At 54.6% G+C, this 26,660-nt stretch overlaps 2 protein-coding genes across 2 annotated transcripts in view; both read left to right on the forward strand.

Moving 5' to 3' along the window:
• The window catches only part of TRAF3IP1 (TRAF3 interacting protein 1), a 57,354-nt gene extending 38,908 nt beyond the window's left edge, over positions 1-18,446 (forward strand). The window contains exons 15-16 of the mRNA XM_036253374.1: positions 14,727-14,950; positions 18,237-18,446. Of these exons, the coding sequence (XP_036109267.1) occupies positions 14,727-14,950; positions 18,237-18,402 (390 nt within the window). The 3' untranslated portion in view covers positions 18,403-18,446. The remainder of the gene's footprint in view (positions 1-14,726; positions 14,951-18,236) is intronic.
• Positions 18,447-20,474: 2,028 nt separating this feature from the next.
• Positions 20,475-26,660, forward strand: part of ASB1 (ankyrin repeat and SOCS box containing 1) — a 28,565-nt gene continuing 22,379 nt past the window's right edge. The window contains exon 1 of the mRNA XM_036253375.1: positions 20,475-20,576. Within this exon, the coding sequence (XP_036109268.1) occupies positions 20,475-20,576 (102 nt within the window). The remainder of the gene's footprint in view (positions 20,577-26,660) is intronic.

The raw sequence follows: 26,660 nt of genomic DNA on the forward strand, positions 1-26,660 counted from the left end.
TTGGACAGCAGGACCCAAGCGTCTGGGTGTGTGGCCCTCCGCATGTGGAGCGGCTTGGGGACAGTAGGACGTCTCGGACAGCAGGACCCAAGCGGTTGGGTGTGTGGCCCTCCGCATGTGGAGCGGCTTGGGGACAGTAGGGCATCTCGTACAGCAGCACAGGCATTTGGGTGTATGGCCCTTCGCATGTAGAGCGACTTGCCTCCTGGACCGTTTGATTCCGGAATTTCCACGACTTTGGCTTCACTTTAAACAAAGACATTCATTTCCTGGTCACCTTTTTCTTATTCCTGTCTGGTTATTTTTGTCCTTTCTGAGACATACCCACTCGAGTCCACTGCTTTGAGAAAGAAGCACGTTTATTTTAGTTTCTAGTTCCCATTTCTTCATTGTTCTGTCTGGTTACTTCTGACTTGAAAAGCAGCTTCTGGCGAAGCCCTGTTGCTGGGTGACGGGAGTCGGCTGAGAAGGCAGTTTTCCTGGGTTTGCATTGAATCTGGGTGGAGCGGCTCAGGGGACGGAGGGGGCGAGCCAGCGTGCGTTGTCACTGTCCTGCGGGGCGGGCTGGAGGCTCTCTGAGCGGAGAGGGAAGGGAAGATGCTTGGGATGAAGATGCTCGGATTCCCTGCAGCAGCGGTGCTTGTTTCTGTCATCTTGGAGAGCAGCAGCCGTTTTCTGATCGAAATCGCCAAACCGACCCTCATGACTAGTGCAGCCCCTGATACAGCCCCGTCGTGGAGGCAGGACCAGCGGCCCCTGAGCGAGGGCTTGTGCTCACTCCACGGACGCTTTATGTGTAGAGTATCTTTAAATCCCCACAGAATAAAACGGTGCTAAGATAGAAATGTGTTTATTTTAGACATAACTGTTAGTACCTTGTTTCTAAATGAAGTGCACCGTGTAGTAACACTCTTGTGCGTATGCTCCATGTTACAAACAAGATGCACTTTGAAAGCTCTGTTTTTCGGGTGCTTGAAACTCGGGAGTAATCCCTGTATATCCGTACTTGGGGAACTGCTTGGGTTCCAGGGAGCTTGGGAAGCCTCGTTGCACTGAGGCCCAGCGCGCTGGCAGTGAGGACAGGGGCAGCTGAACCGAGCCAGCAAAGTGAACCCTTTTAAGCAACTTTAGATGCTGCTTTTGAAGAAAAGCAGATATAGAGGCAGGTCAAACACTTGAAGTTGTGAGTGCACTTGTGAGAACGCTCAGGCCCTCCAGAGGTTGGTGAGCAGGACGTCTCGTGGGGAGACTGCGGTGTTTTCATTGTCCGCTCTCGGGGGTCCGTCCCTGTCTGCCCCTTTGATGTGTTCAGCCTGCAGCTCTGGCGGGCGAAGCCGGCTCCGGGCCGAGGGAAGGGGCCCTGGTTGCCTGTCCTCGGTGGTGGGAGTGATCAGGCCTGGAGAGCTTGTTCCCGCCACGCCCCGGCCACACTCCCGCCTGTGCTGCCCCCGCCGATCATCACGGAAACCTTCCACTTACAGCAAATACGGTACAGTGCACACAAGTTCTCTCCCCCGAACTGTTGGTCACAAATTGCTGACGTCACACCCAGTACTTGACTGAGTGATCTCTACAGACAAGGGCACTGTCATGACGACGGCCACCTGGGCAGTAAAGCCGGACATGCCTCCCTCCCTCCCGTCTAAGCCACCAGCTGCCGGCTGTGGGGCGGCACCCAGCCCAGGCCCCACCCAGCCTCAGCTCGCTGGTCGGAAACTGCTTGTCCCTGTTTCCCTAACGTTCGTGAACTTGACGACTTTGCAGATCACGGGCAGTTTTGTTGAAGGTCCCTGAGTTCGATTTCTGTGACGTTTCTCTGTGGTCAGTTCCCGGTCCTGCATGTTGGGTGGGACTTGCCCGGACCCGAGGCCCAGCTTTCTCATCGTATCCTTCACTCCGTCACCGGCGTTGGTGCTCATTTGTCCCATGACTCTGGCGTCCCTTGGAGCTCCGATGGGTGGCGAGTGCTGGGCTTCCCGTCATCGGTCGCTCCTGTTCTCCAGCACCCTTCCGTGCAGCCCCTCACTGTTCACGGTGGGCTCCTGGTTTCCAGCTTGCTCCGTGGGGCCCCCCCTTCCTACCGTTACTGTCACTTGGCCAGTGGGGCTCCTCCACAGGGGCTTCTGTGTCCTCTCAGTCGGCTCCTGCCATTCTTCAAGCTCTTCCTCCCTTCCCGCACCTTCCTGCCTGCCTCAGCCCTGCCTCAGCCCTGCCTCAGCCCTGCCTCAGCCGTCTCTCCCGGTCTGTCAGGAGAGCGCTGTTTAGAATCCAGCACGTGCTGGCCAGGCGCTCACTGCTCCAGGCGTGTCTCAGCTCTCGGGCCCTCAGTGGTCAGGACTAGAGAAAAGTGCATGTGTGAGTATGTGCGCGTGAGTGTGTGCATGCATGTGAGAGTGCATGTGCGCGTGAGTATGTGCATGCATGTGAGAGTGCACGTGCATGTGTGTGCATGTGTATGTGTGCAAGTATGTGTGGTGAGAATGTGTGCATATGAATGTGCATGTGTGTGGTGTGTGAATATTTCCATGTGTGCATGTGTGTGCACACATGTGAGTGTGTATGTGTGTATACACCATAGGACTCAGTCCAGTTCTCCCTTTCTGTGTTTGTAGTTCTGCCCTCCAACAGCGTGACCCGGCTGTCATATCCTTATAGAGTCACTGTGAGTGGCCCCTGCTGTACCCAGCCTGCCGTTGCTGCGGCAGCCGTGGCCTGTGCACATGCCATCTGACCCACCTGGGCTCTGGCAGCCCCCTGGGGAGCTCCTGGTCTCTCTTGGCTGACACTGCTTCCCTGCGCTGGTGCCCTCGCCTCACTGGGTGCCGCTGCTGCTCCCGTCTCTCCGACACCCTCCTCCTCACTCTGAGCTGCACCCCAGCCCTCCACCCTGGTGCCCATGCTTTGCTGCAGGGCTGAATGGTCAGGACGGAAAGGGGCAGGGAAAGACCCTTGCTGACTCGCCCTTGGCAGGGAACCTCGTTTCTCCGGTGGCTAGTACTGGACATGGTAAGTTATCAATAACAGTTGACTAGATGAATTTCGGAGCTAATCGAACTGAAGGGAGGGAGAGGGAACGGATGGGGACAGATGAATGCGAGGCAGCACTTGCGGACGAGGTAGCTGGATGGTGTGCTGGGAGGAGTGCCGGGCATTTGTCAGGAGGCTTGCAGGGAGGACCAGGATGAGGTGAGGAGGGGCGTGGCCTCAGTGCGCCCCACAGCACCCTGCACCGTGGCCGCCCGACCGAGGTGTCCTGGCCACAGTCTGCTGGGTGGCAGGGAGCGGGCTCGGCTCTCTGACTGCTTTTCCGCCACAGCTGGGAAATGCGGGGTTGGATAGTGATACAGGTTTCCAAGAAAGGTGTGAGAGGAGTGAAGTGAATGGCGCCCCCACCTGGAGCAGTGTGACCTTGCACCTCAGCATGTTCTGGGGAGGCGGAGCTGCGAGTCTGCACCAGCAATCCGTGTCCCGGGTGCGAGGGGACGCCACTGCCGGAGGGAGCAGGGCCTGCGCTGGCCCTGCCCCAGGAGCCGCTGGGGCACCTGAGAAGGGGCAGGTCCCTGCTGCAACGGCTCACGTGGGGAATACGCAGCAGATTTCAAAGACTTAGAGGGAAAAGGACGTGAAGTATCCTGTTAGTCATTTTTGTATTGTCTACATGTTGAAACGGTATTTTAGATATATTGAGTTAAATAAACTTTTTGAAATTAATTTCACTTATTTCTTTACATTTGTAAATGAAACCAGTGGAGAATGTTAAGTTGTCTGTGCGGCCATGTCTCCGTGGCAGCCTGGGGATGGCGAGGTGGGTCAGGCTGAGCGCTGACGCCCGTCAGGCGGATAGAAATGCACGTGCTCCCTCTGCAGAACGAGCGCAAAGCCAGACCGCTTGTCAAGAATCAGTTTACAGAAAGATGACATTGTGATAGGTGGTAGGGTAGAGGTCAAGGTAGGTAAAACCACATTGGAATCATCATTTATTCCAGAGTTTTAAAATTATTTTTAGAGCCCTGGCTGGTTTGGCTCAGTGGTGAGCGCATTACCCCGAGGCCCAAAGAGTCATGGATTCGGACCCAGCCCTGGGTGAGGTCGTGCGGGAGGCACCAATTGATGTGTTTCTCTCACGTCGATGTTTCTCTCTCCCTCCCTCCCACTTTGTCTGAAAATAAATGGGAAAATATCCTTGGGTGAAGATTTTTTAAAAAAATTGATTTTAGAGAGAGGAAGGGGGTGAAGAGAGACAGACAGACATCAATTTGAGACAGAAACCTCGATGGGTTGCCTCCTGTACGTGCCCCAACCAGGGATCAAATCTGCAACCTGGGTATGTGCCCTGACCGGGAATTGAACCCGGCACCTTTTGGTGTATGGCATGACACTGTAACCAACTGAACCACTGGTCAGGGCAGCAGATTGTTTTTCTTCACTTACTTTGAGGTGTCTTGATGACTGAATTCTTAACTTTAATCTAGTCAGATTTCTCAGTCTTATCTGTTATGATTAGTGCTTTTTATAACTTAGCTAAGAAATCTTCTCTGGCCCTGGCTGGTTTGGCTCAGCAGTTAGTGTCGGCCTGCGGTCCAGAGAGACCCAGGTTCGGTTACCGCTGGGGGCATGTACCTCGGTTGTAGTTTGTCCCCGGCCCTGGTTGGGTTGTGCGGGAGACGGCAACTCGATGTGTCCCTTTCATGTTGATATTTCTCTTTGTCTCTCTCTCCCTCCCACTCTATCTGAATAAAAAATGGGAAAATGTCTTCGGGTGAGGATAAAAAAAAAAGAGAGAGAAATCTTCTCTGTTCCGCCTTGGCTGGTTTAGCTCAGTGGTTAGAAAGCATCGGCCCTCGGACCAAAGAGTCACGGGTTTGATTCTGGTCAAGGGCACATACCTCGGTTGCGGTTCGGTCCTGGCCCTGATTGGGGTCGTGCGGGAGGCAGTTAGTCGATGTGTCTCTCTCACATTGATGTTTCTCTCTCTCCCTCTCTTTTCCTCCCTCCCACTCTATCTGAAGATAAATAGAAAAATATCCTTGGATAAGGATTAAAAAAAAAAAAACCCTCTCTGTTACAAGGTCAGAAAGATACTTATTCTTTTTTAAAAATCAAAGCTTTTTTTGAATAGTCAAGTCCTTAATCCAGCACCTGGAGTTCATTTTCCTGTGCTCTGTGAGATGGAGGTGATTTTTTTCACATGGACAAGCAGTTTCTCCCCCTTTCCACTCTGATCTGCCATGTGTGGGGCTCATTTTGGATTCACTACACCAGGGGTCAGCGCACTTTTTCTAGAAAGGGTCGGGTAGTCGGTCGGTCAGTGTTTCCCGCGGGGAGCCTTGCTCTCTGCCCCGCTCAGCGATGCCCTGTAGACAGCAGCTGATGAATGAGCGCCGGGTCCCGATAAAACTTCACTTCTGGATGCTGAAATGTGGATTGCACAGGACTTTCACATGGGTCACAAAGTATTTTTTCTACATACTGTTTTCAACTATTTAAAGATGTGAAAACTGTTCTTAGCACATGGGTTGTACAAGAACATAGGTGGTTGGCCAGCCCACAGGCTGTACCCTGGCCCAACTCCACCTGCTTTTACTCCTGTAGCGTCCTCAGCCCCCGGCTGGTGGCTGGGCTGGCACACGGGGCCTCACTGCCACGCAGGCACCGTGGCCAGCTCATGAGTGCGGGCCACGGGCGCCGGCTTGGGATTCAGCAGGAGTGTTTGAGACTGGCCTTCTGTGATTGTCTAAACGGTCCGGTTTTCTCTGCAGAAGCTGTGCGAGTCTTGAGTTACATTGTATCTGGGCACTCTAGAGTTTATCCTGCTGTTACAAACACTGCATGTTTGAAATGTGTGTTCTACTTGTTTGTTGGGAGTAGGTAGGAATGCATTGACTTACAACCAGCCACATTGACACACTGATTGTTTTCACATGTGTCTGTTGACTCTGTTGTGTTCTGTGCTGTCAAAGTGGCTGGATAGGACTGGATAAGATAGAGATACAGGGGGGGCCTCAGGAAGGTAGAGGCTTGTCTGAGGCCCGTGTACTGGGGACCCGTGAGGGCAGAGTTGGATTCACACCCAGGCGTTCTGACCCAGGCTGCTCCTCCCCGAGTGACACCAAGGTTTGTGTCCCTGACTCAGAGCACCTGTGTTTCCTCCTTTCCAGTCCCCACGCCTTCCTTGCGTGACCTGTTTCCTTCCTGACTTTTAATGGGAACGCTTTTGGAATCTACCCTTTTCTGGTATTTGTTGTAGCAAACAGATGGAGAAAGTACAGTTTCCCCCAGTATCGGGCTTGATCATGAATGAGTGTCGAAATTTATTAAATGTTTTTCTGCGATGATTGATGTGATTCTGTTATATTTAATTTGCTAAATGCCATTTACAGCTTTCCTAACATTAAACTATTCTCACATTCAGGGATAAAGCCAACATTGTGATGGTATATTATCTTTTTATTCATCCACTGTTAGATTCTAGTTGCTAATTTGTATTTTTCCATTTATATTTATGGATGAAATGGGCCCATGGTTTTCTTCCTGTGATCCTGGTCTTGTCTTAGCTCCAAGTTAAGAGTGAATGGGGCCCTGGCTGATTTGGCTCAGCGGTTAGAGTGTTGGCCTGTGGTCCAGAGAGAACCGGGTTCGGTTCCCGCTAAGGGCGCGTACCTCGGTTGTAGTTAATCCCTGGCCCTGGTTGGTTGTGCGGGTGGCAGCCACTCGATGTGTCCCTTTCACGTCGATGTTTCTCTCTCTCTCTCTCTCTCTCTCTCTCTTCCTCTCCCTCCCACTCTATCTGAACAAAAAATGGAAAAATGTCCTCGGGTGAGGATAAAAAAAGAGTGAATGGGGCCCTGGCCGGTTTGGCTCAGCGGTTAGAGCGTTGGCCTGCGGTCCGGAGAGACCTGGGTTCGGTTCCCGCTAAGGGCACGTACCTTGGTTGCAGTTTGTCCCCGGCCCTGGTTGGGTCGTGTGGGTGGCAACCACTCGATGTGTCGCTTTCACGTCGATGTTTCTCTCTCTCTCTCTCCCTCTCACTCTATCTGAACAAAATATCGAAAAAAATGTCCTCGGGTGAGGATAAAAAAAAAAAAAAAAGAGTGAATGGGGAGCCTTTGCCAGTTTGCCCGGTGGTTAGAGCATTGGCCCGCAGACCAATGAGTTGTGGGTTCAGTTCCAGTCATGGGCACATACCTCAGTTGCGATTCGTCCCCGGCCCTGGTTCAGGTCATGCAGGAGGCAACCACTCGGTGTGTCCCTTTCACGTCCATGTTTCTCTCTCTCCCTCGCTTTCCCTCCTACTTTATCTGAACAAAAATGGAAAAATGTCCTTGGGTGAGGATTAAAAAAAAAAAAAAATGAATGGGGAGCCTAGCTGGTGTGGCTCAGTGGTTGAGTGTCAACCCCACCAAGAGGTCGCCGGTTTGATTCCCAGTCAGGGCACATGCCCAGGTTGGGGGCCTGATCCCCATGGGGAGCATGCTGGAGGCGGCCGATCAATACTCTCTCTCATTGATGTTTCTATCTCTCTCTCCCTCTCCTTTCCTCTCTCTAAAAATCAATGAAGAAAAAAATAAATGGGGTGTGTTCTCTTCTCTGGAGTAGATTGTAGGTAGAGTGATGTTGCATCTTGACAGTGTGATGGGACTCACCTGTGAAGCCGGCTCGGTGCCGTGTCCTTTGTGGGAAAGCGAGACCACGGCCCTGCCCTCCTCTGCGCGTGTGTGCCTTAGCCATGGGCGTGCCCGGCTTTCGGTTTTTCCCGAGTCAGCTCTAGGTACCACTTTCTTTAACGATGTTCAAGTTTATTGTCTTGATAGAATTCTTTTAAACATTGGCTCTATTTATAGTTTAGTTTTGTTCTCTCTTTATTAATTGTACTATTTATATGTGCTTCTTTTTTTTTTTAATTAGTTTTTCCAGAAATTTATATCTTCTTAAACCACCAACTTCTGGCTTTGTTGATTTTCCCTTTTGAATCTTTGTTTTTCTTTTCACTGATATCTCCAATTAAAAAAAAATTCCTTCCTTTTACTCTGTGTTTGTTCTGGTAGAACAAAAGTCAAGCAAGGTTAGGGACAGTGAGGCATGCATTTCTATACAATTGACAGTGGAGTAGATAACTGTTCCCTATTGGAGAAATATAGTCTCGTCTCTTTCCTGTGTCAGTTTCTTCCTCATTTGTGCTGCTACATCCAGTAGAGTCAGATTTTTCCGTTAAAAATATTTCAAGTCATTCGTAGCACCTGTTAAACGTGGCTCGCGTATCTTACGTTTAACCAAAACATTATTCTTGAACCAAATACAATCACCAGGAAGGGTGTTGTCTTGTAAGAATAAGTGACATCTAGACAGTTCAGTGTCCCCTGAAATGAAAACCTCGCGTGGACTGGAGTGGAGGCACTTCCACGTGGGAGCCGAGTGGTCAGCATCTGACGTCCCAGCTGGTGGCTGCAGCGCCTCCCACCAGACTCGGGGCGAGGGCGGGACTGTGACCTGCCCAGAGGTCTGACGTTCTGGCCAGAAGTGAGTTTTGAAGGGAGATGGGGTCACCACATTTGAAGATGACAAGAGTCTGTCAAGTAAATCTACCCCAAAGTGAACACTGTCAGGACAGTGTCTCGGACGGCAGTGGCAAACATCCAGAGGTCGGCCGTCAGCGGTGAGGGACCGTGTCCCCCAGGCTGGAGACAGCGGCTTCCGGGGCTCTGACAAGACGTTTCTAGGATCTAGGTTGAGAAGCTGAGGGACTTTACCAAGAAAAGGAAAGGTCTGGAAAAAATCAAGACATCGTGTCCCTGGATGGAAACTCCGTGTTACAGAGATGTCATTTCTCTCAAATTAACTTACACATTTGATGTAATTCTAATAAATATTCAGCGGAGGTTTTGGAAAAGAATATTCTCAGTTCACCTGGAGGACAAGCAGATGAGAATGGCCCTTTCCTGAAGGTGTCAGGAAGGACGAGCTTTCGGCCAGGAGCGGCACAGTGCAGGCGGAGAAGGGGCGTCTGGCTGGGAGGTGGCGGTGTTTCCCTCTCGCTCGTTAGCTCAGTCTCGGACGGTTCGCGGGACAAGGTGGTGGGTGAACTGTCTCGTTTCCAGGTCGGAGGGAAAGGTGGTCTGCGTATCGTCTTCCCGGTTCTGGGCACTGTGCTGCCGCTCGGTGCCCGGTCTCGTGCGCCCCCTGCGCCCACCCCACCCAGACTCCGAGCGCGGCCCTGGCCCTTGGCGGGACAGCTCCGGCTGCAGGGGCAGCTGACGGCGGGGGTCTGCACCGCTGCTGGGAGGCTCCCGCTGCCCTTCTCCGAGCAGCTGACCGCGCCCTCGTGCGAAGGCCTTCCCCGCGCTCCTCCCTCCTCACCGTCAGCTCTGAGACCGTGCCCCTTCTTCTGGGGCCGGAAACGGAGGCACCAAAGTGACCCTGTCCAAGACGGTGTGGACAGTAAGTCGCGGGGGCAGGACGGCCCCGGATCCGCCCTCCGGTCGGAGCAGTGAGACCGCAGGTGGTGTGGCTTCTCACACCTGCACGCCAGGGCTTCCTGTGCGTGGACGTCCGCCGTGGCCGCCTCACGGGGAGGCGCTGCTGCCCAGAGCGTGTTTCCTGTGGCCCTGCGTGCTTCTGCCCGGAGTGGCCGGCCCCTGCCACGGCGTGGGGAGCCGCAGGACGGTGTGACCTCGGGTGCACAGCCACAGTGCTGCTCTGAAGCGTTCGATGTCCATTGGTTTAGCCCTTTTGGAAACTGTTTGACACGTATCCCTGCGAGTGTACCCTTTGACCCTGCAGTGCCCCTTCATGTGGCACGTCTGTGTCCTGAGTCCTGGGCCGTTGGGAGGTCATGCAGAGCTGCGTTGTTCGTAAGAGCCCTGACCCAGAGTGGCCCGTTGTCCGTCGGCTGCAGGGAGCATGAACGGGTCTCGGTGTGCTCCTGAAAGGGGTGTATTCAGCAGGGGGAGTGGGTGCACGTGCTGGGGACGACGTGGCCACGCTTGAGCGCACTGTGTGCACGGGCGTGCACCTGTGAGCCCTCTGTGCTGGCGGGGGGGACGGGCAGGCCGGGGGACAGCCAGCAGGGCTGGGGTGACCCTGGGCTGCACCCAGGCGGTGGAGGGGGCCTGGGGCGACCTTGGGCTTCGGGGACCCCTGCAGGTGTTGCTCTGTCACTCGGTTGAACGCTGTGTTCATGTTTCCGTGTTTCTCTCTGTGTGTGAGCGAGTCATCGTGTGCTTTGTGAAGAAGTCCAGTGCCGGGATACTTCTGGGTGGACAGGACACTCGCATGGTCCGCCTCTGCTTTTCAGTTGTGACTGGACACAAGAAACTTGTGGTGGGTTGTACATTAAATCAGTGCCTGAGGTCACGGGTTGTGTTATTTACAGCAAACCCTCACACTCTGATTCATGACCCACCCTCAAGGAATCAGGCCTTGGGCTGTTGGGTTTTCTCCACGTAGGGGGAGCCCTGCTTAGGAGTGTTCAGGGCCCTCGATGCCAGCAGCCCTCCCAGCACATCCCAAATCCCACTTCTGGGACACGGCCGGCAGGGTCCAAGGGTCCGGCCTTAAGGCCTGATTTAGAAACAGTCCCTTCTTGTCTGAAGCACTGCAGTTGAAACTTAGAGAAACAAGTCTCTCAGGTCAATAGTTTTTATTTGTGTGGCTTACACATACTTATAAATGTAAAAGTAGAAGTCCCTCTAAACACAAGTGTCCCCATTTCTGGACAAGTGTTTATGTGGTAAATGCAAGTGATGTTAAGTCCCAAAGTCGCTGGTCACCTGAGCATCTTGGAAACTGTTGAAGTGCATGTGGATCTGCCGGTGTGCCCAGCTCTGCCAGGGGCCTCCTGCCCGGGCAGCGGGGCAGCCGGTCTGCAGCCTGCGGTGGGAGGAGGCACCGCAGACATGCTCGCCTGCCCGTCACCTGGCACAGCGCCGCAGCTGGCCCAGAATCACGTCTTTCCAGGAGAGTTTGAGGTCTCATGTCATGGCTGTGGGTTACTCATATCGATAAAGTGGAGGTGGGGAGGGAGTGTCGGTTAGGACGATCAGTGAGTTTTGATGAGAGGACTTGTCTTCCTGAAGCTGGAGTTAAGTTGTCAGGTGGTGCTGACAGTGTGGAACATCCTCCCGGGCACAGCGTGCTCATGACGTGCCTGACCAAGGATCTCGAAGCCGGTGAGACAGGGCTGCCGCTGCCTCTGCACTGAGGTGTCCACAATGCTGGGCATGTCCGTGACGCCGGGCCCCTCCGCGACACTGCATGTGCGTCAGACGGCCCACGTGCAAGGTGCCCAGCTGCTTATTCAGCCCACGCTGCACCGATCTGCAGGGTGAGCGTGGGTCCATTTCCTGTGAGGAGACCGAGGTTCAGAGCAGTCGAGTGAAGCTCTCGGGCCGTGGGCACCGTCTCGGAACCCAGAGCACGTGTCCCGCAGGCCCCCGGGTCCCAGGTCGCTTTCGGTGGTGGTCTGTAAGCACATTTTGTCTGACTCATTCCTGCGTGGTGAGCATGCCGGTGGGTCCCCCGATTGGACCGCACGTGTGAGAGTCTGTGACACAGGGTTTGTGGTGGTGGTTTGCCATGGGTGGGCGTGCCGACAGCGCCGTGTGAGCCGTGTGTAAACCGAGTCTGTGGGCAAGGGCTGTGCTGTTTAAAACATCACCCCTGCTCGACCTGCACCCCCACCCTGCCATGTTCAGTTCAGTGAAAGTTTGAAAAATGCCAGAATTTTGATGTTTTGCAGCAACATGATTGCAGCAGTAATCGTCTCCCCTGACTATCAAAGTCGGAGCCCAGATGTTTGTCATTTCAAATTGTTAACCTTTTAACAATAGTTACAAACTTTAAGGTTAGTGTTCCAAACCCTTCGTGGTTCTGTGATACAGAAAGAGGAAGGCATCTGACAAGGTGACTGAGTAGGAGGGGCCGAGCTCACCCGCGTGGTGACTCACCAGTTTCTCCACCCGTGTGTCTCCCTCCTAACCTGGACCTAAACCAGCAGCTCCCAGCCTTTCCTCTCAGGGCACACGTGAACTACCAGAGTTCTGTGCACACCAAAAATACGCTCCATTGTCTGCGCCCCTACAAAAAGGAGGTGTGGTTTTGATTCGTTCACACCTGACGGCTATTGTGATGGTTGTTGTCGTTGTTTGACAATCTAAAGAAAAAGAGGTCAATGCCCTGACTAAACAGTCAGGTGCTGCATGTTTTAGCACACGGGTGAACATTGCTGCCTGAACAGTTTCACATTAGAACACGTGTGCCAAACACACAGGGATTCGTCATCTTCTTCATGAGTGGTTTCAATAGAATTTCACATTTCTCAACTAAGTCAGTGAGATTCACTAATCTGTGTATAACGAAGACAACACTTTTTTCATTTTAGTCATTTAACATTTCTACAGCCACTACCTCTTTTCTCTAAACTTACTTTGAGATAACTAGATTCATGTGCAGTTACAAGGAATGGCAGCGATAACCGTGTACTCTGCCTAGTTTCCTCCCCAATAACATCTTGCACACCTGTGGTGCAGCACCATACCCAGGACGTCCCTCAGTACAGGCAAAATACAGGGCGTGTCCCGTCACCACAGGGCCCCTCCTGTCCTTCTGTACCACCACCCCTCCCCCACCACCCCATGCCCTCCTCCACCTCTGACAACCACGATCTGTTCTCCATTTTTATAATTTTGCCATTTCAAGAATGTTATATAAATGGAACCATACAGCATGTAATCTTTTTTTAAATCCTTATGTGAGGACATTTATCTGTCTATCTTCAGATAGAGTGGGAGGGAGGGAGGAGAGAGAGAGAGAGGGAGAGAGAGAGAAACACTGATGTGAGAGGGACATATCGACTGGTTGCCTCCCGCACGACCCCGACCAGGGCTGGGAACGAACTGCAGTAGAGGTACATGACCTTGACTGAAATTAAACCCATGACTGTTTGGTCCATGGGCTGATGCTCCAACTGCTGAGCCAAACCGGCCAGGGCCAGCATGTAATCTTTTGAGAGTGGTGTCTTTCATTCAACTTCATTCTTTGAGATCCATCCTGGTGGTTGTAAATCAACAGTTCATTCCTTTTTTTTTTTTTTAATCCTCACCCTAGGATGTGGATATATTTTTATTGATTTGAGGGAGAGAGAGAGAGAGGTGAGAATCACTGATCAGTTGCCTCCCGTATCTGTGACTGGGGATCGAACTTGCACCTAGGTATGTGCCCTCACTGGGAATCAGTCCGAAACCTTTTTTGGTACAGGAGGACGCTCCAACGCACTGACCCGCTGGCCAGGGCAGTAGTTCATTCCTTCTTATTGCGAGTAGTGTTCTCTGGTGTGGGTGTCGCATGGGTTATTAACTCCTCACCTGTTCAGGGGCATCTGGGTGTTTCTGGGTTTGGGCTACTTTGAATACAGCCTCTACACACACTGAGCACAGCCTCGTGTGCCCCTGTCCCCGTTCCTCTGGGTGAACGCCCAGGAGCACAGCTGCGGAGCCATGTGCTGGTTCACGTTGGGTTCCTACGAGAAAGCCCCACTGTTTCCATGGCAGCCGCACCATGTACGGCCGCAGCGCCGCGGCCAGGCTGCCTGTGCCCTCACAGCCCCTGGTGGTGTCGCTGCTTCTCCTCTGGGCCGTGGAGGTGAGGCTCTGGCGTGCGTTTCCTACAGATGATGGAGCCGAGCATCTTCCCAGGTGCTTCCCCGCTACCTGCGCATCCTCTTCGGGGAGATGTCCGTTCGTGTCTTTTGCCCACTTTCTGATTTTTTGCTTTTTTGTTTGCTTTTTTGCTGTTGAAAGTGTATTCTGTCATCCTCTCAACAGGGTCTCTTGTGTAGCAAAAGTGCTAATTTTCATGAAGGCCACTGTATCAGTCGGAGAACTCTGCCTGGCCCCAGGCCCCACAGATTGTCTCCCGAGGGGGCTATAGTTGTACATGTCCTATGTAAGTGCACACTCCAGGGTGAGCTACTTCTGTGTGAGATCTGAGCCTGGTCGACGTTCCTTTCCCCTCTGGCTGTCCTGTGGTCCGGCGCCGTGTGCCGAAAGGCCCTCTGTCCTTAATGGAACCCTTTTCACTTTGTCCGAAATCAGGCGGCCTGTTCCTAAGGCCCTGTTTCTGGATTCTCTGTCCAGCTCCATCATCTGTGTGTCTGCCCTGCCCACACCACACTGTCATGGTTATTGTAGCTGGATCCTAGGTCCTGAATTGGGCAGACTGGTTTCTCCCTCGTCATTCTTCTTTGTCTAAATGTTTCAGCTTCTAAATACTTCAGCTCGGTGCTCTTGGCCATGTCCTCCATGTCCCCTTGTCAACCTACATCCCTCCAGGCCACTTCCCCAGCCCCCCCCCCCGGGTTCCTGTCTCCGTTCGCCTGGGGAGCTGGTGGGAAGGTGGCGCAGTGAGATGCGGGGCCCCTTTCACCACTGCACGTGGGGAACCACTGTCCCTGAGCATCTGTAACCATGACTGCAGTGTCTGTGCAGCTGGGAAATGGAATCTTACCTCTAGAAATGGGCCCCTGAGACCACCTTCCGGGTAGAGACCCTTCTACCCGCTGGGAAGGGGGGGACCTCCCTGGCCCTGCTTCCAGGTCCCTCAGTGCTGGTCCCCTTGGCGCCCCGCAGACGCAAACTGTCACTTAGCCTGGGGCCCTGAGCCGCACCGTCCTGCTGGCCGAGCTCCTGCCCGGGGACTGAGGATGTGTCCCCATCTTTTCCCACCGGTGGCAGGAGAAGTCGCTTGTCTTGGAGTCAGCGTGGAAGAAGGAGAAGGATGTCGTTTCCAAGGAGATAGAGAAGCTCCGCGTGTCCATCCAGACCCTGTGCAAGAGCGCGCTGCCCCTGGGCAAGATCATGGACTACCTCCAGGAGGACGCGGACGCCATGCAGAACGAGCTGCAGCTGTGGCACCGCGAGAACCTGCAGCACGCGGAGGCGCTGCGGCAGGAGCAGAGGTCAGGGGGCGGGGCGGGCGGGGCGGAGCGGGGCGGGGGCAGGCAGAGCAGGGCGGGGTCAGGGCGGAGGTGGGGGCGGAGCGGGGCTGGGTCAGAGCAGAGGTCAGGGGGCGGGGCGGGGCTGGGGTCAGGGCGGGGGTGGGGGCGGAGAGGAGTCAGGGTGGGCGGGGTCAGGGCGGGGGTGGGGGCGGAGAGGAGTCAGGGTGGGCGGGGTCAGGGCGGGGGTGGGGCGGAGAGGAGTCAGGGTGGGCGGGGTCAGGGCGGGGGTGGGGGCGGAGAGGAGTCAGGGTGGGCGGGGTCAGGGCGGGGGTGGGGGCGGAGAGGAGTCAGGGTGGGCGGGGTAGGGCGGGGGTGGGGGCGGAGAGGGGTCAGGGGGGGGTGGGGCGGAGAGGAGTCAGGGTGGGCGGGGTCAGGGCGGGGTCAGGGGGCGGGGTCAGATGTCCCCAAGTCTGTAGGCCTGAGGGCCCGCCCTGTCCTCTTGGTTCCCGCATCCTGGGCAGAGTGTGTGTTTCTTTGTAGCACTTAGAAAAGATTTGGATTCATGTTCATACACAAACCAGATTTAGCCATTGAAAAAACAGTGAACTTTGCAGTTTGGATACCATGGTTTTCATGTGTTTTATCAAAATTCCCAAAGTTTTATAACTTTGTAGTTCAAAAAAAATTTAATTTTTTACTCTAAAAGAAATGCTGGTGAGCCCAGCCTGTGTGGTTCAGTGGATTGAGCGCCGTCCCGTGGACTGAGAGGTTCCGGTTAATTCCTGGTCAAGACACATGCCCGGTTGTGGGCTCAGTCCCCAGTAGGGGGCGTGCTGGAGGCAGCTGGTCAATGTTTCTTACATTGATGTTTCTGTCTGTCCCTTCCTCTCTAAAAAATCAATAAAAACATATTTAAAAAAAGAAAGAAATGCTGATGAACCCATTTTGAAATTTCTACTGTAAAAGAAACGTAAGAGGCATTAAGAAGATAATTTTAGAAATGTTTGACATTCTGTACTTAAGTCAGTGAATCGAGGGTGCATATAATTATATCAACTGTTAAGTGTGTTTTCAGAAAACACTTGGTTTACTTCAATGATATATCTAAGCCATGTAATAAAAAACTATAGTATAATGAGTTCCTACTCTTTATTATTAGTCTGCTAATTCTTAAAGAGTCCCCTGCATTTTAAAAGGTACAGTGTGACAGAAGTTGGGCAGTCGGAGACCCTGTGCCTGTCCCAGCAGGAGGCAGGCCCTGCCACCCAAAGCTGGGAGCCTCCCGCAAAACCTCTCTCAGCCAAAGGGTGTGAAGCGAAGAGGCAACTGTTAGTTTATATGCAGAGTTTTGAGGTTCCTAGACCCCCGAGATAATCTACCAAATCATAACACATAGAGCCTCTGATAACACTGATGCAGTGATAGCAGGAATGACGTGATAAGCAGCGCACCTGCGCGCTCCGGCCCCTCCAGCTCCATGTGCCTGCCCTTCCGTCCGTCCCTAGGGCCGCCTGAGCCCCGCGTGGCTTCTAGCAGGACCAGAAGAGTAACCGGCAGCTTGCAAGAGTCCTCTCTGCGCGTTAATAGGCAGGCGCAGGCGAGCTCGGCACAGACACAACGTCTGTATTTCGTTCACCACGATGACATCGCTTAATTCTGCCCAGTTTTAGGCTAAGCCAACACCCTAACGAGCTCCCTTAGGCTCTCTGATACCACAGGACACCCTGTCTTGCTGACGGTGTGCAGCACGAGTCCAGCTCAAGCCCAGATGCCCAGCGCAGTCCAGAGCACCGGCGGCTGGTGCCCCACGCAGTCCAGAGCACCGGGGGCCGGCGGCCGGCGGCTGGTGCCCCGCGCAGTCCAGAGCACCGGGGGCCGGCGGCCGGCGGCTGGTGCCCCACGCAGTCCAGAGCACCGGCGGCTGGTGCCCAGTGCCGAGTGCGGCCGCTGGTCCGCGTGCTGCCGCTAAAACGCGCGCTGAGGCTCTTTTCGCTTGTTGCCTTTTTCCGTAAAAACTAGAATCTTCTTCGGATCCCTTTCGGTTTGTGAAAACAGTTGCTAATGTAGGACCTTCAGAAAAGCGAAGTGTTGTTGTACATGGACTTTCCAAAGGCGAGGATGCCAGGGGTGGGAAGCACTGGCCACATTTCAGTTGAAGGTGTGGAAAGCTGTCCCCCCAGACACCTCTTCCTGGAAGAACCGGACGCGGCTCTAGGACAGGATGGCTGGAACTATCGCTGCCCTTCGTTCTGCTTTCATGTGCTCAGAAGCCCAAGGGCAAGGTTAGGCCTGGCCGAGGCTGTCCTAGGTTTGTCCAGAGCATCCCGTTGTGCAGCCCATTAGTGAAAGGCCTCCTGGCACGCCCTGCACAAGTGAGCCGGGGCCTCAGTGGGGACCCTTGGTGCTGGGCAAGCCTGTCCTGGGGCTGGGGTTCCTCCACTGAGGAAGGTGGCGCGTGTCATGCTGTCCAGGTGTCGCTTAGTGTTGATGGGCCTCGATGCGCACCTCCCTGCTGTCCCCAAGGCTCTCTGTGACGTCTGAAATTTAAGGCCTTTACGAAATGTCAGCCTCCTTTGTATAAATTTCATGTTCGACTTCACTTTGGGTCGTGGGGTGTGGAAATCAGTGCATCTCCCGAGGGTGAGGTTGTCCCTGTTTGTCACTGTTGTGTCCATTGCTTCTGCCCTTTCTCTTTGGATGTGTCGTCTTTCAGGGTTTTAATTAAGAAGCAGATCTAGCCTGGCCGGTGTGGCTCAGTGGTTGAGTATCAGCCCACACACCAAGAGGTCGCCGGTTCGATTCCCAGTCAGGGCACATGCCCAGGCTGTGGGCCCGACCCCCAGTGGGGGGCACACAGGAGGTGGCCAGTCACTGTTCTCTCTCATCGATGTCTCTCTCTCTCTCCCTCTCTTCCTCCGTCCCACTCTTATCTGAAGATAAATAGAAAAAAAATATCCTTGGTGAGGATTAAAAAAAAAAAAGAAGCAGCAAATTTAGCCCTGGCTGGTTTAGCTCAGCAATTAGAGCGTTGGCCTGCAGACCAATGAGTCGCGGGTTCGATTCCAGTCAAGGGCACGTAGCTTGGTTGGGGTTCATCCCCGGCCCTGGTTGGGATTGTGCAGGAGGTAACCAGCCGATGTGCCCCTCTCGCGTTGGTGTTTCTCTCTCTCTCGCTCACCTCCCTCCCTCCCTCCCACTCCCTCTAAAAATCAGTGGAAAAAATATCTCTTGGGTGAGGATTAAAAAAAAAAGAAGCAAGTCTGAAATGAGACGAGACACTCACGCGCCCCTGCTCTGCCTCCGCCAGCATCACAGACGGCACCGTGGAGCCCCTGAAGGCCGAGCTGCTGGAGCTGGAGCAGCTGATCCGAGACCAGCAGGACAAGATCTGCGCTGTGAAGGCCGACATCCTGAAGAATGAGGAGCGGATCCAGAAGATGGTGCGCAGCATCAGCACGAGCTCGCGGAGGTGAGCTCCCCCGCGGCTCCGAGCTCGCGGCCGCCTCAGCCCGAATAAAAGGTCGAACATCATGTTCCTTAACTCTCGGCGTGCAGAGCGAGCGAACAGTTCACGTGTCACCCAGCGATCCCCAGAGCTTTAGAACTGTGGGCACAGTCAGTGTGTAAAAGACACGTTTCCTCCCTTCCTCTGGCCGGGCTGCTGGCTAGTGGTGAACACCCTGCTCCCCCAGCGCCCGCGAGGGGACGGCCTGCGAGCCTGGCGCGTGGCGGCAGCTGGGCCGGTCCGGGGCCCACGCTCCACGCGGGGCGCAGGCGCGCGAGGCCGCCCAGAGCCCCGGCTGCAGGTCTGGGAGGACGTCGGCAGCCAAGCGCTGAGTGGAGGGTGGCCACATGGGCTGAGGCACCTGTACACAGGCTGAGGCCTGAACGAGGATACATTGTATTTTTAGTTCATTTGCACTTGAAAAGGCTTCATTTCAGCCTGTGTCTTTGCAAAGGTATACGTGGACTTTCTTTAGCCTCTTATAACCATATAGACTTCTTCATGAAATGTTCTCATTGGTCCCTGTTCTCTGTTGGTCCCCGAAGGGTGTTTCCAACCCTTCAAGTTCGTAAGTTTAAGGAGGAGACTTCAGTGTGGCCCTCATGACATTGTCCGGACGGGAGCTTGTCCCCGGCTGCCCTCACTGTCCTCGGGGACGCCCTGCTCCCCCTGGCTGGCGGCCTCGTGGCCTGTGGGCCTCTCCCTGGCCCTGGCACTGCGCCTCCCTCCCAGGCCCGTGCGCCCGAGGGACGGTGGTCTGGGGTCGAGAAAGGAGGGCGTAAAAGGGGGCACGGTTTACCCTTTGTTTGGATGTGACCATTTTTTGGGGGGGGGAGAATATTTTTTAAAGCAAAGTTTTTTTTTAATAAAACATGGTTTATATTTAGTTTTTCACTTACATAGAATACTGTCCGTGTCTTCAAGTTTGTGTAGAAAGGATTTCACTGTTGGAGGCACACAGACTAGTCCCAGTCCTGATACCTTTGTTCCTAGGGGCTGTGTTTATAAAGTAAACCAAGGAGTGCTGTTGGGTGTCCGCACGGCCCAGGAAGCCGTGTTCGTGGGGTCAGCACAAGAGGTGGCACCACTTAGTTTTTCTTGGTGTGATTTCCAAAGTCGGTCTCTAGGAAGGTACCATGTGATTTTCTAAGCTGAAGAAGTTCAAGGCCGGATTACTAAGCTCTACCACCTAGAAACACTGGTCTTTCTCTCCTGAAGGGCACCGCAGGCTTCCACCGGATCAGAGTGAGCTGCCGGCCCCGCGGAGGAGGGGCGGCGGCTCTGTTACCTCGCGCCTCACTGCTTGTCCGTGGTGCTGCCCCCCGGCGGCCACAGCTGAGCGGCCCTTGGCTCCGTGCGGTGGTGAGGTGTCTGCCGCCACGGACGTGTCCATGACTCGGGTGTTTGTGTTGCAAAAAATCACATACATTATATGTGGTAAAGTTTTGTATGATGTAGCCTATCAAACTGTATCATAAAATCTATATTTTATTTTATACATAAATCATTAAAAATAATCATATTTTTTCTATAAGTGTGTATGGGTCGTGCAGTTCAGCTCACACCTGGAGAATGTGTAAGCATTCGGAGTTTTTTAAAGTTTTGAATGTGCATTTTGTTTTTCTTTGGAAAAAGTTCAGGGAGATTTATCTTTTCATTCATATTGTGACACTCGCTCCTTTTCTGTTCAACGGAGGTTTTGTAAGACAGGTAAGCATTTATCAAATGTTAAGATCATTCGCGAAGTTCTAGAAAGCCTGAATGTGATTATTACTGTATCACAGATGAATTAAATCCTGGTGTTTTTTATTTTGATGAAATACACAAACGGGATTCCGAAGTGCTGTCTCTGCTCTGGTTTGTAAGTTTTCAGAAGGTACTGGAGTTGTACTTCATCAGTTTAGTTTAAAAGCTGAGCTGACAATAATGTATATTCAAAGGAAATGCGTAAACCTTTGGAAAAAATAATTGAAGACAAAAAATTCAAGCTTTCTACCTTGATTTTTATACTTTTTCTTTTTAATAAGCAACTTAAAGATAATGATTGACACCTGTGAGGAGAGGGTGGCCTCAGTAGCAGCGCAGGTGGGGGTGCGGGGCCCCCGAGACGCCGCTGCCCCCCTGCTGCGGGCCGACCTGGCAGTGAGTTTCTCCTGCGAAGGAGACCAGGCCTGACCTTCCTGCTTTGGACGGACAGCCGGACGTGGGAGGTTGGGCCATTTGCTTGAGCCTCCACAGAATCAGCCACGGAATGAGGCCCACACACGAGGTTGGGAGGGAGCACAGGCGTGCCCACCATCAGGGCAGAAATTCCACGCAGCCGGGACGGGTTCCGGGCTCCGGGTCTTCCACCAGAGGCGCAGGCCGCCTGGGTCATCCTGCCGGGAGCCCACCAGGAGCTCAGCGGCTCTGAGCTCACCTCGGCCCGGTGGCCCGCTCGCTAATAAAGGGTCTGTGTTTCTGACGGCCCGGGGAGGCAGTGTTTACAAGCCCTGCAGCAGGGCGGAAGTGAGGCCCCAAAGGTCCCCTTTTGCTTTCGTGTGTTTTCATAAAGGGAGTTTGGGAAGGACTTTTTAATTCATCAAGAGAGAAGAAATGTAAATGGCTTTTAAACTATTAAACAGGTTTGGCTCAGCGGTCAGAGCGTTGGCCCACAAACCAGAGTCCCAGGCTCGATTCCAGCCAAGGGCATGCACATTCGGTTCATCTTGGCCCCTGTTGGGGTCGTGTGGGAGGCAACCAGTCACGTGTCCCTCTCACGTGATGTTTCCCTCCCTCCCTCGTGCTCTATCTGAAGATAGATGGAAAAATACCCTGGGGTGAGGATTAAAAATAATAATAATAATAATAATAATAAAACTGCAAAACGAGTTTCTAAGTCCATATTTAGGGCTGACTTCCAAATTTTAATTATCAGCTTAAACCAAGCGAGTCTCTCTGGTAGGAAATGGGCTCAATACGCTGGCCAGTCCCAGGGGTCCAGGGCTTGTCCCCGGGTGAGGGCACAGCCCCCCTCCAGCCCATGGCGAGCCCCCGGGTGAGGGCACAGCCCCCCTCCAGCCCATGGCGAGCCCCCGGGTGAGGGCACAGCGCCCCCTCCAGCCCATGGCGAGACCCCGGGTGAGGGCACAGCGCCCCCTCCAGCCCATGGCGAGCCCCTGGGTGAGGGCACAGCGCCCCCTCCAGCCCATGGCGAGACCCCGGGTGAGGGCACAGCGCCCCCTCCAGCCCATGGCGAGACCCCGGGTGAGGGCACAGCCCCCCTCCAGCCCATGGCGAGCCCCCGGGTGAGGGCACAGCCCCCCTCCAGCCCATGGCGAGACCCCGGGTGAGGGCACAGCGCCCCCTCCAGCCCATGGCGAGACCCCGGGTGAGGGCACAGCGCCCCCTCCAGCCCATGGCGAGCCCCTGGGTGAGGGCACAGCGCCCCCTCCAGCCCATGGCGAGCCCCCGGGTGAGGCACAGCGCCCCCTCCAGCCCATGGCAGACCCCGGTGAGGGCACAGCGCCCCCTCCAGCCATGGCGAGCCCCGGGTGAGGCACAGCGCCCCCTCCAGCCCATGGCGAGCCCCCGGGTGAGGGCACAGCGCCCCCTCCAGCCCATGGCCAGGAGGCCCCCCGGGTGAGGGCACAGCGCCCCCTCCAGCCCATGGCGAGCCCCCGGGTGAGGGCACAGCGCCCCCTCCAGCCCATGGCGAGCCCCCGGGTGAGGGCACAGCGCCCCCTCCAGCCCATGGCGAGCCCCCGGGTGAGGGCACAGCGCCCCCTCCAGCCCATGGCGAGACCCCGGGTGAGGGCACAGCGCCCCCTCCAGCCCATGGCGAGCCCCCGGGTGAGGGCACAGCGCCCCCTCCAGCCCATGGCCAGACCCCGGGTGAGGGCACAGCGCCCCCTCCAGCCCATGGCGAGCCCCGGGTGAGGGCACAGCGCCCCCTCCAGCCCATGGCGAGCCCCGGGTGAGGGCACAGCGCCCCCTCCAGCCCATGGCCAGACCCCGGGTGAGGGCACAGCGCCCCCTCCAGCCCATGGCGAGCCCCTGGGTGAGGGCACAGCGCCCCCTCCAGCCCATGGCGAGCCCCCGGGTGAGGGCACAGCGCCCCCTCCAGCCCATGGCCAGACCCCGGGTGAGGGCACAGCGCCCCCTCCAGCCCATGGCGAGCCCCTGGGTGAGGGCACAGCGCCCCCTTCAGCCCATGGCGAGACCCCAGGTGAGGGCACAGCGCCCCCTCCAGCCCATGGCGAACCCCTGGGTGAGGGCACAGCGCCCCCTCCAGCCCATGGCGAGCCCCTGGGTGAGGGCACAGCGCCCCCTCGAGCCCCCAGCTGAGATCTCAGCCCCGCTCTGGGCCCCATGGCGAGCCCCAAGGTGTTGGGTCCCTTTGTCCCTGCTGCCAGTGAGCCAGGTCTGCAGGGGGACGTGGGGCCCGCAGCAGCTCTCAGCCAGGGACGACCAGTTACCCTCAGACCCACGCTCAGGGCGCCCCTGGCCTGTTCCGTCCCAGACCAGTTACCCTCAGACCCGCGCTCAAGGCGCCCCGACTTGTTCCGTCCCCAGAGGCGGCTACAGCAGGTTGGAGATGGGGCCAGAAGGCGCTGGGTCCGCCCTTTGAAATCTGTAAAATCCTCCAGCATTTTGCAGGATCACAGCTGAGGGTGGGCGCTGGCGTGAGCAGTGCTGTGGGCGCTGGCAGGATCGTCCCTGCCTCACTGCCCCCCCCCCCCGCCCCGCCCTGCAGAGGGAGGCCTGTCCTGATGTGGGAGGTGCAGATGCCCTTCCCCAGGCCCCTCCCCACCCTCCAGCGGCATCCTGGCTTGGACGGTGGGACTCTGGCCCCTCTCCGCGGGTGAATCTGCCCTGCCTGCTGGCCAGCGACTGTGAGGGGACAGGCCCCTCTGAGCAAGAGGTGCCCTGAGCCTGTGGGCCTGCTGGCCACCGAGTGAGGACTGGAGCATGCAGGTGGGGCTCCGACCTCCTGCGTGGGGCGCTGGACGAGAGCCAGGCCGGTCCTGCAGAGCTAGCGGCTTTGTCTCCCTGAAGCGCACGAGCCCCTGACCCGGCCGTTCTCGGCCAGAGCCGCCTCCGCAGAGAAGCTGCCCGCGCTGCTCGGTGGTGGCCGGCCGGCCAGGCAGGCGTCGGCCTCCCTGGGTCCACAGGAGTGGGGTGCAGGCAAGGATAGGTGTGTGCCCCTAGAACGGGAGGCCCAGCTGAGAAAGTGAGGGTCACCCCAACGCAGGACTGGGCTCCCGTGAGGAGAGCAGGGTCCCTGTGTCTGGCCTGCTGGGGGCCCTTAGCTGCCTTGCCTGGGGGTGGGGAGGGGGAGGCTGGAGACCCCGCAGAGCCCAGGCGGGCCGGGCCCCAGATCACACCTTGGCGGGTGCAGACCTCAGGGATACAGTGGACCTTTCTCCCCCAAATTAACCTGAAAATTGAACAGAATAAAAAATGTCAGATTATTGAAGAAATTGTTTTTCTTTTTTTTTAATCCTCACCCAAGGATACTTTTCCACTGATTTTCTTTCTGGTGGTGGTGGTGGGGGGGATGTGAGAGACACACATCAATTTGATCCCGCACGACCCCAACCGGGGCCAGGGGTCAAACCTTTAACCCAGGCCCTTGACTGGGAATCCAATCCCAGATCCTTCAGTCTGTAGGCTGATGGTCTAACCACTGAGTAACACCGACCAGGGCAGATTATCGAAGAAATTTAAACTAATATCTTATAAAGCTATAGTACTTAAAACAAAGTGGTCTGGTATCAAAAAACATAAACTAATCAATGAAACAGCATAGGAATTCCCAGCCAGATACACAAATCTGGAAATGTAGTCTCTGCTAAGTGTAGTATTTCAAAGAGGAAATATTTGAGGTTGTTTTCCAAATAAATGGTACAAGAGCATACGGTTATCCGTACAGCGAAAATATCACATACAAAAATAACTTCCTCAAATAAAGAACTTAGAATGTGAAAATACTAGAAGGAAATGATTGGAGAACATTTTACATTTATAACGTATGCATGTTTACATTATGATGTACTATTTGCACATGTATGTTATTCGCAGTGGTTCTGTTTTGTGAAGACAGCATCATATATAGGAATAGGGCACTTGGAAGAGAACATCGTAGGTGGAGAACTTCCTGAAATAGACATGATTTTCAGAAGCCATAGATGAAGAAAAAGAGCATTTGGCTTTATAAAAATTTAAAAACTTCTACCCTGGCCGGGTAGCTCACTTGGTAAGAGCATTGTCCTGACATGCCAAGGTTGTGGGTTTGATCCCTGGTCAGGGCACATCCGAGAATCAACCAATGAATGCGTCCCTCTCCCTCTCCCTTCCTCCACCCTCTCTAAAATCAATACAATTAAAACTAGTTTAGCCCTGGCCGGTTTGGCTCAGCGGTTAGAGTGTCGGCCTGCGGTCCTGAGAGACCCGGGTTCGGTTCCCGCTAAGGGCGCGTGCCTCGGTTGCAGTTTGTCCCCGGCCCTGGTTGGGTCGTGCGGGTGGCAGCCACTCGATGTGTCCCTTTCACGTCGATGTTTCTCTCTCTCTCTCTCTGTTCCTCTATCTCCCTCCCGCTCTACCTGAACAAAAAAAATGGAAAAATGTCCTCGGGTGAGGATTAAAAAAAACAAACAAACAAAAAACTAGTTTAAATATATAGCTAAGCAAAATTTAAAAAGCAAGTGATACACCGAAAGAAGTATTTGCAACATCTCCAACAAAGAGTTAATATTCCTAAGAGAGAAAGGCTTGTTAATGAAGGAGAAAATACAGCCCCCCTCCATGGTGGAAGACAGGCGATAAGTACATAAAACCAGCGTTTCCCCTCACCACTGAGAACAAGGCAGAGCGCTTGGGAATCCAGACAGGAGAGGGGTACCTGGGTGTGGACTCCCACAGTTCAGGGCCCTGCCCTCAGCCTGTGCGGGGCTCACTGGTAGCTGGTGACTCTGAGCAGGTGGCTGAAACTCTCCGCACTTTCTAAGTGTTGACTTGATTCATCCACCTGCTACCTGCTTCATAGTCCGTGGTCTGAGGACAGGGGCCTCACTGCTTATAAAGTACTTAGATCAGTAATTGGCACTGATCTAAGTACTTTATAACTTAGAAGTGTTGGCTATTTGTTATTGGCTGTTTGTTATTCGTGATCTGTGAAATGTACTCAGTATCACCGGCAGAAGTCAACATGATTAATAATGCATGTTGGGTTGAGGATATGGTGTAAATTGCCCAATATTCTATTTTGCTGACAGAAGAGCTAGAGCTGGGACATGCCCACTGTCCTCACATAAAGGTCTGTGGGTGGAGGTGGGTTGACCCTGTCTCTGTCCCTGGGACCCACCCAGGGTGAGAAATGCAGGAGATGAGACTTGGGCTCCGGATAAGGAAGACGTCTCCATTCAGACAGAATGGGCCAAAGGTGGTGTGGGTGGCCTGGTAGTGAGTGAGCTCCCCATCACAGGAGGTGTGCAAGCAGAGGCTGGTTGACCACTTCTCGGGGATGCTGTTGAGGGTTCCGCTGGATGCTCCCTTTGCTGCCTCCGGGCCTCGCCTACCCCCAACAAGAGTGGGCCATCCCACTACCCAGGGCTCCACCTTATCTCCTCGTTCTGCTGCCTCCACCAACATGCCACCCCCCAGGCAGGAAGGGCACAGCATCACGGCCCATGGCACTCTAGGGGCTCGTGAAAGTGTGAATCCTTATCATCAGAAGAAAAAAATGAACTTTTAGGTCAAAGTAGATGTTTAAATCTGTAATATTAATATATGTGCATGTATATCAATGGAGCTGTGGAATACATTTTAACATTTTCTACGGAGGAAGGGGCCACGGATGCACGGATGGCCAGGCCATCATGCCAGCCTGCGGTGGTCCCTGGACGCACACCCGTCCGTCCCCGGTGGCTGGACCACCAAGAAGGTGACCTCATTCTGCTCCCCACCCAAGACCTGGGAGCAGAGTGGAGCCCGCGCAGTCTTCCGGTGGGTTTTCCATTTCCAGGGATCAGGGCTCTGAAGAAAAGCGTCTTTGGGGCAGTTTCAATACAAACACTGGGATGCATTTAAAAATAGGACTTTCAAATAAAAACCCCTAAGCCAGGGATTTGAAGCACTAAGCTCGTTTGGATAGTTGTGAAATCAAACCCTGGCGTCAACACGTGGACTTGGCAGTGGGAGCCGGTGGTGCCCCAGCCCAGAGCGGGCCTGGCTCCTCCCAAAGCT

The sequence above is a fragment of the Molossus molossus genome, unplaced genomic scaffold, assembly GCF_014108415.1.
Source record: "Molossus molossus isolate mMolMol1 unplaced genomic scaffold, mMolMol1.p scaffold_m16_p_11, whole genome shotgun sequence".
NCBI lineage: Eukaryota > Metazoa > Chordata > Mammalia > Chiroptera > Molossidae > Molossus > Molossus molossus.